The sequence below is a fragment of the Delphinus delphis genome, chromosome 10 (genome assembly GCF_949987515.2).
Source record: "Delphinus delphis chromosome 10, mDelDel1.2, whole genome shotgun sequence".
In the NCBI taxonomy this organism is placed as follows: Eukaryota; Metazoa; Chordata; class Mammalia; order Artiodactyla; family Delphinidae; genus Delphinus; species Delphinus delphis.
The window spans coordinates 16,001,373-16,016,306 of record NC_082692.2 but is presented as its reverse complement, the minus strand read 5'-3'; the positions used below and the strand labels follow the sequence as shown (position 1 = coordinate 16,016,306).

General features: G+C 42.3%; 1 protein-coding gene across 1 annotated transcript in view; it reads right to left on the bottom strand.

Moving 5' to 3' along the window:
- Positions 1-92: 92 nt before the first annotated feature.
- E2F3 (E2F transcription factor 3) overlaps positions 93-14,934 on the bottom strand; it is a 76,058-nt gene continuing 61,216 nt past the window's right edge. The window contains exons 2-7 of the mRNA XM_060021574.1: positions 9,156-9,267; positions 7,708-7,927; positions 6,228-6,386; positions 3,043-3,157; positions 1,598-1,733; positions 93-427 (exon numbers count right to left, since the gene is read on the bottom strand). Of these exons, the coding sequence (XP_059877557.1) occupies positions 165-427; positions 1,598-1,733; positions 3,043-3,157; positions 6,228-6,386; positions 7,708-7,927; positions 9,156-9,267 (1,005 nt within the window). The 3' untranslated portion in view covers positions 93-164. The remainder of the gene's footprint in view (positions 428-1,597; positions 1,734-3,042; positions 3,158-6,227; positions 6,387-7,707; positions 7,928-9,155; positions 9,268-14,934) is intronic.

The window sequence follows — 14,934 nt, the reverse complement described above, 5'->3', positions numbered from 1 at the left end:
TTTTTTTTAATTCATTAAAATGTCAGCTTTGTTCTGAAGTTTGTAGTTTACTTCATGATACTATCTTGGAGGAAGAAGGTAGGAAGGGACAACACTGCATGACAGATGTTCGGTTTCATAATAAAAAAATATGGGTTTATAAGGGAAGTCCACACAAAGCATAATCAGCTACACATGAAGTCTTCCACCAGCGGGAGCTTTTCCAGATCGTAAGCATCAAAGAGATCGCTGATGCCTTCCTCCTCCCCAAGGCTTAGGAGATAGTCTTCTTGGAGCAGGGGGGGCAGTAAGTTCACAAATGGTCCTTCTAGGTTGGAAGGAATTTGGTCCTCAGTCTGCTGTAAAAGGTTGGCTGGGGAGGCCAAAGGAGAAAGGTTTGCCATAGAAATCGAGCAATCACTATGTCCTGAGTTGGTTGAAGCCAAGTCTGAAAGGAAAAAGTTGGTGGAGACAAGAAAATCAGTTAGGCAACAATCAAATTAATTTAGGGGAAGCATGTACGTGTTGCTGTTATAAAAGCCTGCACACTCTTTGCTAAGGACAATTAGATGACATTACAGTATAGATCACCTCATGCTAACAGGCTCTGTGAGCAGTGACTCTGGTAAGCCTTTCTGTGTTCTTGTCTACTCACTCATCTTCTAAAATACCGACGGTTAGCAAACAAGAATACACGTAGCTTCAAAGATTAGAGGCTAACAAGCTAAAAACTGTCCTGCTGTCAGTTAGTCATTCTGTAAAGAAAAACAAAAGAAAACAAAACCTACAGACTGAAAAGTTGGCTCCTTAGTAGAGACCGCCGATTTTAACTTAGTCTTTTTTTGAACAACTAGCTTATTAAAGATACTTCTAAAAATACAAATAAAAAGAGACATCCACTTTGAAGTTCTAGGGTGGGAAAAAAAAAAGTGGTCTTTTGTTTTACCGTCTGAGGTAGCATTTTTTTCTCCCCCTCAATATTAAGTCAGACCTGATCACTTAAATCATTCCTATTCTTGCTCCTATATCGGGAGGTAGCAGAAGAAAATTAAACGCGTATCTCCAATCTGAAAAAAACGAAAAGACTGCAAAAAAGCTTCCCTCGCTGTGTGGACAGTGGAGGGATGCATTAGATTTATTTTCCTGGGGTTTCCCTCCCTTATTCTCTCCCCATCACATGGCGGGGGAAATTAGGATAAAACTTCTTTGGCAAAAGGCTCTTCTCTCCTAACTTTTTTCAGTTCCCTCTCCAATGATCTCTGCGATATCACTCAGAGGTGTGCGGCCAAGTGTCGCTGGTGATTCACCCAGACAGCTTCCAGCTTCGCTCCTCACTTCCGCTGGTTTTCCAAAACACTGTAAAGAAATGGTTTCTGCTGACGGCAAAAGCCTGTAGGGGCTCCATTAAGTGGGTGGAGGAGCCATTTGCCCTGAAGAAGATCATTATTTTCTTCTGCAAACTATTCAGAATGACTTTTTTTAAAAAAAAATGTTACCTTAATAACATTAATAACGGAAATTTTTGTTTCTTGCCTAGACTTGTGATTCTGATACAGGATCCTTCTAGCCACATTTCATTTTTAACATAGTTTCCAAACGACAAAAGTGGAATTTTTACCTTTGGAAGTGGGTTTAGAGATATTCCCATTGTGGTCTTGGTTGTTCGTTTTCATTGGACTGTGTGTTTCAGTCTCTTCTGGACACAAATAAACCTCAATGGGTCCTTGGGTACTTGCCAAATGTATTTGTAGGCTCTATGAACAGAAGAAGTGAGATAAGTTCAAACAGAAAGTTCTTTTGGAAATGAGAGCTATAGTAATCTTCATCAAAAAATGGAAAGTAAGGGTAATTTTCATCGTTCCTTTTGTTTCTCTACTGGTAGTCCACCTCAATCAATGACTGTCATCCTCTAGAGCAGGGGTCCGCAAACTGCAGCCCGAGGGTCAATCCTGTCCACTAACTGGCTTTGCAAATAAAGTTTTATTGGCAGAGTCATGCCCATTCCCATTGTTTGTGTGTAGCCTCTGGCTGATTTTTTTTTTTTTTTCTTCTTTTCTTTTTTTTCATGCTATGATGGCAGAGCTGGGCAGTTGAATAGTCCCAACAGACTGTAGGGCTCACACAGCCAAAAACATTTACTGTCTGGCTCTTTAAAGAAAAAGTTTGCTGACCCTTGCCAAGAGGAGGTGAATTTAAAAAATATATATATATTCCTTTTATGCAAACTGTTAGAAGGTCTTTTAAGTGTTCCAAATACAGTATTCCCATGTTATTATTCCTTAACAGTAGGGTTTTTTTTTATGTTGAACTTTAATAGCCACTGGAGGAATAGTACTCTTAAGTGCTAGGAACTGAGTTTAATGAGAGAATGCAGCACACTAATATTTAAAATTCTTCTTTATCTAGGTCATAGAGCTATTATTATCATTTAAGGTGAGAACTCTACCCTAGATGGGAGCTTGCAAATTTCATTCTCTTTTTATTTTCTACACATTCTTTTACTACATTTCTGTATCTTTTACAGTCTAGGTCTATGTTATCAAAGTATATCTGAAAGCAATCACAAAACTATGCTCCTTATTTTCTTACAATATTCTAGTCTATCAATTAACCCGAAGTCCCATTTGATTTCTTAAAAGTAAATGTTTTATAAATGATAAATTCTTAAAATGTCCTAAGATAAGTTAGGGAACTACTTTAAAACATTTATATCTCTGTCCACGGTGGGGACCACATCCAGGGTAATCCACGTAAAATTCCCCACCGGTTCAAATGGATCAGAACTACCATATAACAAATTATGAGAAAGAGAAAATACAAGAGGGACAGGGCCCCATATACCACTTTGAGTTGAATGCCCTGCTATGTTAAAATTAGAATTTTTGGACACTCAATACATATCAAACTGTTGAAATGTTTTTAAAGTTAGGATTAAGTACAACAGATGGGGAAGAACTATGAAGCTTTTAGGAGAATACAGACTTTAACCAGGAGTCAATGATTCTTTAACACCAGGCATTCCCAAAAGATCTGTACAGATGAACGAAGACGTTATCTCCTTACCTCTATCGGGTCAGGCACTTCAAGTCTTGTTTCTGGAGGGGCTTTCACAACTATAACAGTTTGGTCTTTAAGGCCACTAATTTTTCGAATATCTTGATATGTAACATAAGCTAACGTAATGAGCGTTAAGGAAATCTTCCAACTAATCGTCTCGGATGTAACCATTATGAAGATAACAAAATAGATGCATGGAAAGATTTTTAAGTATTTTATTTCTTAGAAGAATATATCTGTCTCTCCTTCTAGATCTTTAAATATATGGGATCTTCCATGAATCTTCTTTTCTGGTTGTTATTCTAAACAACGAAAGAAGTGTCTAGCTCTTTTTCTTTCCATTTCTAAGTTCATGGCTACTTAAGATATTAACATAAACACAGAAACAGAATAGTTAAAATAAACTCTTGAAAGAAAACTGAAACCCAATTTCGTCAGGATTTTCAAACCAGGTTCCTCTGCAGCACAGGTATTGCATGAACTCCAGTGAAGTACTCTGTCACTCAAATTGAATGATGGCAGATCCCAATTCACAGAAAAAATTTAAGCCCTATTAACCCTAATTTTGTTGAAACACCGGTAACTTCTATCTGCTACTTGATTATTAAAAAGTGTCAGCAGCCACCCAAATGAATGAATGAAATCTATGTATCAGTGGAAGAACTCCGAGTACTGCTCAGGCAGAGAGCTTGTTTTCTTAAGTGTACCTGGGCTGGTTGTGATTATATATTGCCTACTGATAAGAGTGTCATTACTTCTCTGTTAGAAAGATTACCCTCTGTATGATATTATTAACTACAACATTTCAGTGTTCACAAGGAGGAAAGCAGCTTCCAGATGATCTGCAACCTAAATGATTTAGGAAAAGAGAGTAAAATAATATTTCAGTACTCTTGGTAGTTACTTCCGAGCACTGAACAATTCTTTAAAGTGCCCTGACAGTTAAACCTAAGAGGATATTACGAAAGAACAAGGTACTTATTTTATGATAAAGTATTCATGCTAGCTTGCTTAGAGAGACAGGCTTTGACTTGGTACTACAAGAGAATAGGTTGCATAGCTTTCTTTTATAAGGGGCACGGAGTACCATAATTAACATACAATGTCTTTAGCCAGTTGCTTTTCATATTAACTTACAAAAAATGCCTAGGATAAAACAGCAAATCACAACCCAACAAAGGCATTTCCGGAGGTAATATAATGTAGTGAATAGAGTCTGTGATCTAACATGTTAAATACAGAAATAGGACTTAGAAAGCCTAGAGGAAATGATGTCCCTGAGATTAGTAGCTTTTTATTAGAAATTGAAGGAAGCTATGAACCTGCTGTCCAGAAAAAAGCACATTCACCCCAAATCTGCATGTACATTTAGGGGCAGCTATCACAGACTAGCATCTTTAAGTCTCAGTAGTTCAGACAACAGCTATTTCAGTGTTGAGCTTGACAGGACAGCTCACGCAGGATTCTGGGTTTTAGGTCATCATCTGTTTCATCAAGGAAGCCAATTGCTGTCTTTACAGAAGACCTGACAGTTACGAATTTTTACTGAGAACAGTGGGGAAACTGATAACTAGGTACTTACTCCACAGCCCACTGTCAAAAAGCTATTCGACAACCACTTATTAAAATAAAACCTCATCTACAATTACCCAACGTGCCGCAGGAAGGAAAATTTCAACACATTTGTGAGCAAGCTGTACCAAATTCGGAACTGGATGGCAAACAGAAATAAATTGTGCAAACATAGTCTCTAATCTCACAGACTTAGAAGTGCTTCCATCGGGGCTCCCTCCTGAATTTGCTTCTTGGGTTAGCAGCCCCCTGCAAGGAAGCTTTCGTTTTCTGCAACAAAGGCACCAGAGAAAGCTAACGTAGGTGACAAGGCTGTAAGCTGCCCATCACATGGAACAGCCACGTCTCCTCCCCGAAGGGGCTCCCGAGTAAACAATGTAGGAAGCAGCCCAACGAAAGCTACTCTCATTTCTTCCAGTGTAAGCCCACTCTGGCCACCACGGGGAGGGGGGGGGGGGCGGTGCCCAATCAGCACGCCTCTTCCCCAGCTCACCAAGCAGCAGCTGACAAGGTTAATCCTTTGGCCAACAGGAAATGAACAATCAGAGTTTCCAAAAAAACCGCTTAAATTGGAAAATAAATGTCCCCACAACTCCAAGGGAAAGCCTACTAGAGATGAGACACTAGAAGAAACCAGGCAGGTCACATTTTATTTTCTGTCTAACGAAGATAAATGGGGAACTAAAATCAGAGATGAGATTATTTAAAATACTGGTTTTGTTTCCTACTAATAAGTGAGAAAATTGCAAAATCTTCTCGTCAGCATGATGAAGTAATCTCTCTCCTCTATGGTCTGAAGTGAGGTGATGAACAGTAAGTTCTCCTCAGGTGGTCAACAGACTGTCAGCCAGTTAAGAACAAGAGTTGGCTTTTTATATTTTTACTTCCAAGGACTAATGTTTGTGGATGAATGGATAAGCTGAGATTTCTTAGGCCTTGAAGTGTTTCTGAAATCAGTTTTTGGTGCTGTGATTCAGCATAATGTGCTTTAAAAATTATAGAATGATCCTTCTATACTCTTTCAATTCCTTCAACTATAGTTCAATTACAGATTCAACAAACTCCAGTTGCCCCCAATATCTGATGAAAAGCAAACAGAATATGAGAACCCCAACAGTGACAGCTAACACCCACCTAAAACCTGGGAAGCCCAAGATGAATCTGCTGTTATCATTAATACTGACACCTTACATATCTCATTAATAGTGTTGCCTGGGCTTCCCTGGTGGTGCAGTGGTTGAGAGTCCGCCTGCCGATGCAGGGGACGTGGGTTCGTGCCCCGGTCCAAGAAGATCCCACATGCCGCGGAGCGGCTGGGCCCGTGAGCCATGGCCGCTGAGCCTGCACGTCCGGAGCCTGTGCTCCGCAAGGGGAGAGGCCGCAACAGTGAGAGGCCCGCGTACCGCAAAAAAAAAAAAAAAAAAAAAAAAAAAAAGAGATACGATAGGATGCAGTCTAATGACTATCATTCCATAAATACCTAACACACACCTACACACACACACGCTTACTTGTATGAAACGAGTAAAATTCTACCTTGTGCATAAAAGTCAGATCATCAACTCTGGAAATAGTCTAGAAGGCAGTAACCCCCGCCAAACAGGTGGCACAAAGGATATCTTTGATTCTCTGAATCCTCGGTTAACAGTTTGAGGTCCAGGGTGCAGCTTTGGATCAGTTCATCTAATTTCTTCTCTTCCTGACTGAGCTCGGTCACTTCTTTAGACAGGCCTTGACACTGGGCCAGCATGCCCCCGTCCTCAGACAGACTGCAGCCCCTGGAAACCCAAACACAGACTCTGCATGGCTGCTCGACAGGCCAAAGGGGAGAGGGCGAAAGGGAGGGCTGGGAGAAACGGTCCTTTGGGTAAATGTCCCCTCTTGATGCAGGAGGTCACACTGTTTGTTAGCCAAGTGTTAAAATTAGAATGTTTATACATATTTTTCCGTACATAAAGTCCTTCACTTTTCACACCATAGAAATTAAGTGAAAAAACACTGCTATTTTCAGGTTTCTTTCCTCCAGAGGAGGCTGTTTCTTCAGAAGACTCAAATTCAAAGGGCCAAAGGAGGCGGCTCCTTCCTGCCACATGCCTCCCAGTGGGGGGGGAAAGAAACAGGGGAAAAAGGATAGAAAGACATAGCAAGATAGAAAAATTTGAAGAAAAAGATGGAATGGTTCAAAATTCAACCAAACGTCATCCAAAAAAAAAGCATGAAAGACCTAGGTAATTTCTGAGGGTCTTATACCAACAACTAAAAAGGAAAAGGAGGTGAAGAAAACAGGTATATGTGCTGGACGCAAGAACAAAACCCAGTTCCCAACAGGTTTGTCTCAACCACAGGCTAAAATGGGTCACTGAAATGTCATAAAATTCCAAAAAAGTACATGTTCATTTTATCATGTCTGAAGTAATGTTTTTTTCAAAGCCAACCCATAACAGATTTATTCCCTCCAATAATGCTTTCATAGTTCCTTCTGATATACTGGGTGTTCAGATGCTCTGTCCATAATTCACAAATGACATTATCATACATTTAATCATACATGTGGGTGTGTAGATGACAAGTATTATCATCCCGGTTTTCCAGAAGGAACCTTGATTTAATTTACCCAGAAAGTGAGTTAATCGGCAATGAGAACCATCAATAAAGATACCTGACAACTGTGCGTACACACAGATGTGTTGATACACAGCCACAGATAGTTTCTCAACTCCTATTAGAGACAAGCCACAGACCTGTGTAAGCATCTATTAGATTACACATGTGAGCACACACGCAGATATCACGGTGACAGATGACAGCGTTTTACTTTACAGATGCAGGGCTCCATTTAATCCCAGGATCCCCTTGCTTGAGGCTAACTGAATATAAACCCTTTTATCTCTGACAGCATCTAAACAGAAGGTCTCTTTGTAAAGAGACTTTGAACTTCTGGCTAAGGAGTTGAGGAGGGAAGAGAGAAGGAGAGAGAAGTAGGAGAGAAAAGGAATGAAGTGTGGACATGGGCGTGAAAGTTGGGCCTGGGAGAAACCCCTCTGCAGTTTGCAAGGACCCCAGAGCCAGTGAATTGCGGGCCCCGTGACTCATACTCACATCCACTGCACGTTGTTTTTAGACTTCTTCTTAATGAGGTGGATGCCTTCCAGTACATTGGTGATGTCATAAATCCTTCTCTTTTGCACCTTCAGCACCTCTGCTGCCTTGTTCAAATCCAAGACCCCATCAGGTGATTGGCTCAGTAGCTGAATGAACTTCTTGGTGAGCAGACCAAGTGATGTATCATACCGTGTTTTTTCTGAGGGAGATTTTGGAGCTTAAAGAAAAACAAAAGCCAAGCGGGTGGGGGGATAGGGGCAAAGGTAAAGAAATGAAGGGTTTCTTTGCAGTCAAGCAAGCCCCCATTCCCCCAGCAGCCCAGGTATTAGTGTTGGAAGTAAAGCTGTTGTCGCTGATGTTTGTGGCGAGTTATAGAAAGCTATGAAATTGCTTTATTAGGAAAGGAAGGGACAGTAAAAACTCCTGTTTGATTAAAGCATTTTACTGAGCATTTCTCAGTAGTTTCTACTTCGGCTTACCCTACTCCCTGGGGTCTAGTGAAGTACCTCACACATAGTAGGTGCTCAAAAGTATCTGTTGAATGAATGAAAAAGTGCTGTAGCCTCACGGGATCAGCACACGTGGAGCCTAACTTGATGGGGTCCGGCTATGAATCTCGCCAGCGTTTGACGATGGGACCCAGACAGACCCATCCTAACTGCCCTTTCAGACTCCAGTGTCTCTGTGTGTATATAACTTGTTCACCAACTTTTCAAATAATGTAGATGAAGAATACCTGGAAAGGTCGTTCAGTCCAGTCTCCCCATCCCTCTGGAATGAACTGTCCTCATTTAATATTGCATTTATTCTCTTATAGGTGCACAGGTCAAGGGTTTAACTGAGTACGACACACAATTTGTGGATTGCCTAATTCATACACTACGGGATAGGAGAGGACAAAGTCTAAATTAATTTAGCCTTTGCATTAAATGCCAAAGATGTAAAGGACTATTTAGCTATTTCCAACCTACTTTTCTCTTTCCCAAAAGAAAGAACGATTGTGCTTGATGGAAATGGAAACTAGCTGCAATTTACTGGTCTCAATCAATCCTTACGCTGCCACACGCTGAACTCGAGATTTAGGCTGGCACAGACATCACCTACACCCAGCTGGCCCTGGTCCCTGAAGTAAGGTCCATGAAGGAAGGTTAAAGTTAGATTTGACCATGGAACAGTGCCAAAGAGCTTGTATCCTGAGTTGAAAAATGAAACTGCACACATCAAAAGAGGCCTCCCCTGCAGTCAGTATTCAGGTATCGGAGGGACTCTGTAAACCTCTCACTGGGTGTCTGCAGACATCATATTTATTTTTTGGATAGGCACAGGCAGAAATGAAAAAGAACCAAACATGCCAAAATTATCCACACCTTGCCATCCCTTCAGCCACAAGCTCTGAAAGTTGGGAGGCTCACACCCAAGACAGGAAGAGATCACGGAATCCTTACTTTTTGGACTATCTGGACTTCGGAGCGCAGCTCTTCCTTTGCCCTTAGGGGTTTTTAAACCATCTGAGAGGTACTGCTGACCGCTTTCTCCTAGCTCCAGCCTGCGCTTTGCCTGGAATAAGAGAGGACAGTTGTTGGTCGCTGGTCATGTGGACGATCACAAGTGAAGCCGAACGCCACAGGCTCGCGCCAGCCCCCGCCAGCCCCCTCCATTTCACTCAGGGGCTCGGTTCCCTCCAGCCGGGGCTCCGGCTCCGGAGGCGGAGCTCTCGCCACCTGGGCTCAGATGGACAAATCCAACCATCCTTCAGGGTTGGGCTCTGGGGTCACTTTGTTCATTTACTCATTGATTCAACAGACGTGCCAGGCATGGGGCTGCAGACTAAGAATACCGCAGGCATCACGGGACTTAAATTCACGTTTCCCCAGCAAACCTCTGGTTCTGCCTCCATCTCTGACCTGGGTTGAATCCCCTTCCTTGTGCTCCCCAAACACTCTGTGTTTATGGGTATCGTAACACTTGCTGGATGTAAGAGTTATTTTACTTATCTGTTTCTCATTTCCTTTAAGGCAGGGACTGCTTCCCATTTATCTTTGTATACGCAGGGCTTGGTACAGAGCCTGGGTTTCTGTAGGTATTCAGTCTCTCTCACACACACACACACACACACACACACACACACACACACTCTCTCTCTCTCTCTCTCTCTCTCTCTCTCTCTCTCTCTCCATATATATATATATATATATATATATATTCAGTGAAAGAAAGGGTGATTGAATAGTAACACAACCGGTCACAGACTGCAAATGCTCATTCATCAGAATAACAAATACCACAAACACTCAATCCTGGGTTTCACCTAGGATTACGTTCCCCATTTGGTCATCAAACTGGGCAAACGAGAAGCTCTCACCCAAGTTTTTAATCTGATTTTTCATATAAAAATATGCACTTCATGTCTTTTATGTACTGGGCTCTGGGCGAAGGGAACAGAGGTAAGCAAGACAGATAAGAGTCCCTTGGTTCCTAGTGCGTGGAGTCCAGGAGAGAAGCCAGGTAATTATGAAATAAGTAACTGTTGAGTACTGACTGCATGGGTGTGAAGGGTGTTCAGACAGGGGTGGTACCAACTAGACACCCACGTGACAAGGTGCATTGAGGCTCATTTCAGGGCGGATGCTTCTAATGAGGAGATTCACAATTTCAAAATAACTCCCCATGACATAGAAACTGAAGTAACAACTTATCAGCTCAACTTGTTCTGTTCACTAAGAAGCCATGAGCCACAGGCAGCTCATCCGATCTGACACGTGATGTCCGTGTAAAACACACACTGGATTTTAAAACTTAGCACGAAAAAGGCTGAAAGAGCGCATGAATAATTTTTATGTTGATTACATGTTAAAATGATGCTGTTTCGGCTTTATAAAATATTACTAAATAAGATGCTATTAAGATTATCATTTCACCTCTTTCCGTGTATATATACGGAAAATATATGTATCTTTTTACTGTGTGGCTTGCATTTGTGGCACACATTACCTTTCTGCTGAGCAGTGCATCACCACTCCAAAGGCCTAGGAATGACAATTAGCAAATTAACTCTCTTAATTTCATTGTCTGCTCCCAAACACTCTTGTCAAATCCTTGTGTGGGCCTGTTGCTTTGGTTGGCCCAGTGAACATTCCTGCTTCATCAGGCAAAACTCCCTGCTTGTTCTTTGGGGAGCATCCCTTCCCTCTCACAGACTAAGAGTGGCCTGCTGCACACAGGTGACCCAGGCCGGGCTGGTCTTTATGCTCCATCCTCCCCCTCGCCCACAGTGATTGCAGTCCTTCTGGCACAGGACCAAAGCTGGGTGAACGAAGGCAACCCCAGGAATTTTTCTGGAACTACTGGTAGGAAGGGGTGCACCTTCTTAGTAAGGTTGATAAGCTGGTAGCCGGAAGCTACCTGGAAATGAGGCCTCCCCAGGGGAAAGCAGAGTGGAGAAACAGAGAGAAAGGGGTCTGAGGCCATCATTCAAAACTCTGGGTCAGGTCATGCAGTTGGCCTCCCCCAGACTTTTCAGTTACATCAGTTACATTAGCCAATAAAGTCTCCTTTTAGCTCAAAGCACTTTGAGTTGGGCTCCTGAAAGTGTGGGGAATATGTGACAACCTGTGGAAATGGCTGAGTCAAGACGGGCTCCAGTGAAATGGGGAGCTGGCATGCCTTGCTAATAGCAAGGGGCCAGGTGTGTTGGTCACTTCTTTCCTGTGGCCTGCAGTAAATTACTACTGACAGAGTCAAGCTTTGTAGAGGCTCACCTAAAAGTAGAGAAGGAGAAAACAGCTTTGCTTTGGAGGCTTTTTCTCAGTAGAAAGCAATCCAAGAAGATATACAGCTGTACTCTCTGCCCCTGCTAAAGTCCACAGAAGGAAGGCAAAAGGGGAAAAGGGCTTGGGCCCCTGAGCTCCTGGCCCCTTAAGGCCTGCACTCTCCCCGCACCCTCAATGAAGAACCACCCACTGGCCAGCAGCCTGGGGGCATGTCCTTTGTGCCTCCCCAGTGCTCAGCTACTGTTTCAAATTGCTTTGAGGTTAAGGCCTGTGGAAGCAATGTGCTGTAGGCTGGGGAAATTCCAAGATCTGTTGCTAAGAAACTGCGATCTAACTTCAAGGACCAGAACTAGTCAGGTTGTGTGACTTTGGTAACCAAGCACCAAACCCTAGAGTTGACAAATCTCAATACTGGATAGAAAATCTACTACATTTGAAAGGCACCAGAGGAAGCAAAGGCCTATGAGACCTCAGTCTTTAAGTGAATCAATCCCTAAACCTATAAGACTCACACCGAAAAGAAATGAGCTGTGAAAGAAAGGCAGCCCCAGAAAATCCTCCCAGAGAGTAGAAATCGGGGTGACCATCTTGGAGCCACAAGCAAGCCACATCTCCAGCAAGTCTCCAAGGGCCTGCTATTCCTGTTGGGGGGGACATGACATGCTCCGGGAGGTGACCACCGTGTGTGATTTCCTCTTTTCCAGAAGGATGTTTCTGTTGGGTTATCCTGTTACCTTTCCTCCACTGCTGAGTGAGTGGGGACTAAACTGGAACACATAGTACTTGTAGGTCCTAGATCTGACGATGGGCACTGTAACTGGACTTCCTTTTGGGGAAGTGCTGTGATGAAGCAGCATTACCTTGATGCTTACCTTAGCGTGTTTGCGCACACATGCTTGTTAAAACAAACAAGAAGCCAGAAGGGAGGATTTAAACAGGGCAGGTAGTCTCTGCCTACACCCCCTTGCCCTGGACAGAGCACCAGCGCAGATAAAAATCTCCTCTTGGAATTCAACTTTTCTGCTGTTCTTTGTTGGCTCCTGAAGATACGTGTAATCCCCTGGTGTCATTTTTCCTCCGCCTGAAGAATGTCCTACAGCCTTTATTTTAGTGTATGTCTGCTGGTGACAAATAATCTTAGTTTTATTTTTTCTGAAAACATTGCATCTTCATCTGTGAAGGATATTTTCAATGGATACAGAATTCTGGGTTGATTTTTTTTTCCTGTCAGCACTTTCTAGAGAATGTTCCATGTACACTTAAAACTAATAATAATATTGTAAGTCAAACACAATCAAAAAATCAAATAAAAAAAAAAATCTCCTCTCGGTCATCTCAATTTTTGTTTGCTCTTAGTGTGAACATCTTGCTGAACGGAGCGCTGTCCTGTTTATAAACAGACCTTCCTATTACATGGCCCCTACCAGTAAAGCAACTAATATATCTGGTGCTTAACAGGAGGCCCAGCCGTTTGGTCCTAAGCAGGAGTAAAGGCCGAACATGAGTGATGCTCTATAGATCACCCACAGGGCATCTGCCTGAGCTATTATCAAGGGTGGCTTTTACTAGAAAGGAAGTATGTGCTAACTATAGGACCTCAGCCCCAACTATGACAACATGCCTCTGCAAGGAACAGTTGCACTGTTACGCGTTTCAGAAAATGTACGTATGAAAATGATAGGAGTAACTGTCAGGCAGCCAAGCAGCGGGCCGAGGGGAACATCCATGGTTTCTGTCTACCTGGCATTTGTTGCCCTAATTTTTCGTTTGGGGAACTTCTCCACAGTTCTTAGTTCAGGTGGTTTCTCTTGAAAACAAACAGGCTTGAAAACAAAAGGCCTGACACTGTTCAACATCTTAGGCTAGCCCTTACTATCTAGGTTACAGAGGTAAGCACCTTAATCTAGGCCCACCAATCAGTGTAGTCCAGTCAGCTGGCGAATGTGACTGGTTTCCGGGTGGTTTACCCATGACCAAAGCAGGATGAATCACTCAATGATGGGATTTTTGTTGGAAAGTACAGGGTTCTTTTCACTGGGAGTTATCAGGCTGGTAGGATGTAAGCCTGGAGCTACCTGGGAACTGAGCCCACAGAGAAGAAAGCAGAGTTAAGAGCTAGAGAGAGACTGCGTCCCAGTGCCTTCAAGGGAGGTACGAGATCTTACCAGTCCCAAAGACAGATCTACTAGACTTTCATTTGTGTGAGGTGAAGAATTCCCTTTTATGGTAGGAGAAAACTGTCAGATTACTACCACTTGCAACCAAGAGTCCTAGATATAGGCTTTTAGTATGAACCACAATGCACTCAACATCTGAGTGCTTACAATAGGTCATACGCCAGGTTAATTGCTTTCCACTTGACTGTGTTATCTTATTTTTACAACAACCCCATAAGATAGCTGTTATTATTATTTCCTATTTTACAGGACAAAATGGAGGTTTAGAGCTCTTAAATAACGTTTCCAAGATCCCCACAGCCAGTAAACAAGCCTACTCCAAAGTCCGTGCTTATAACCACTCCATAAAATGACTGTGAAAGACTGCCATATAAAAATAGGTGAAAAGTTATATTAAATTGATACCATCTTACTTTATGATCAACTTAAGTTTTATTTTATTCATAATTAAAAAAAAATCCTTTCCTTTACATAAAAGGCACATGGTAATTCAAACAGCACAAATGGATATATATGGGTAGCAAACCTTTCTCTCTGGGACTTCCCTGGTGGCGCAGTGGTTAAGAATTCACCTGCCAATGCAGGGGACATGGGTTCGATCCCTAGTCCGGGAAGATCCCACATGCCACAGAGCAACTAAGCCCGTGCGCCACAACTACCGAGCCTGTGCTCTAGAGCCCGCGAGCCACAACTACTGAGTCCCCGTGCCACAACTACCAAAGCCCACAGGTCTAGAGCCCGTGCTCTGCAACTAGAGAAGCCACCACAATGAGAAGCTCGCGCACCACAACGAAGAGTAGCCCCCCATCTCTGCAACTAGAGAAAGCCCGTAAGCAGCAACGAAGACCCAGTGCAGCCAAAAATAAATAAATAAATAAATAAATAAATAAATAACATAACATAAAAATAAAAAACCAGACTGTGTGTTTCATAACCATTAAAAAAAAAAAAACAACTTTCTCCCACTCTTTTTAGTCTTTTTAAAATTTTTATTGGAGTATAGTCGATTTACAATGTGTCTTTCTCCCACTCATGATCCCCAGTTCCTTTCCTCAAAGGCAAGCACTAGTAAGTTACTTAGATATCCTTTTAGATAGTCTAGGTAAATACAAGCATATATATATACAGTTTTATACCACCACACCTTATAAAATTTTTTTTACACAAATGGTAGCAAACCGCACACTATTAATAACACGTCTCAGAGTTTGGTCCCTATCCGTACACATAGAACGACCTTATTTTTTAGAGCTTCATAATACTGTATTCATTAATAT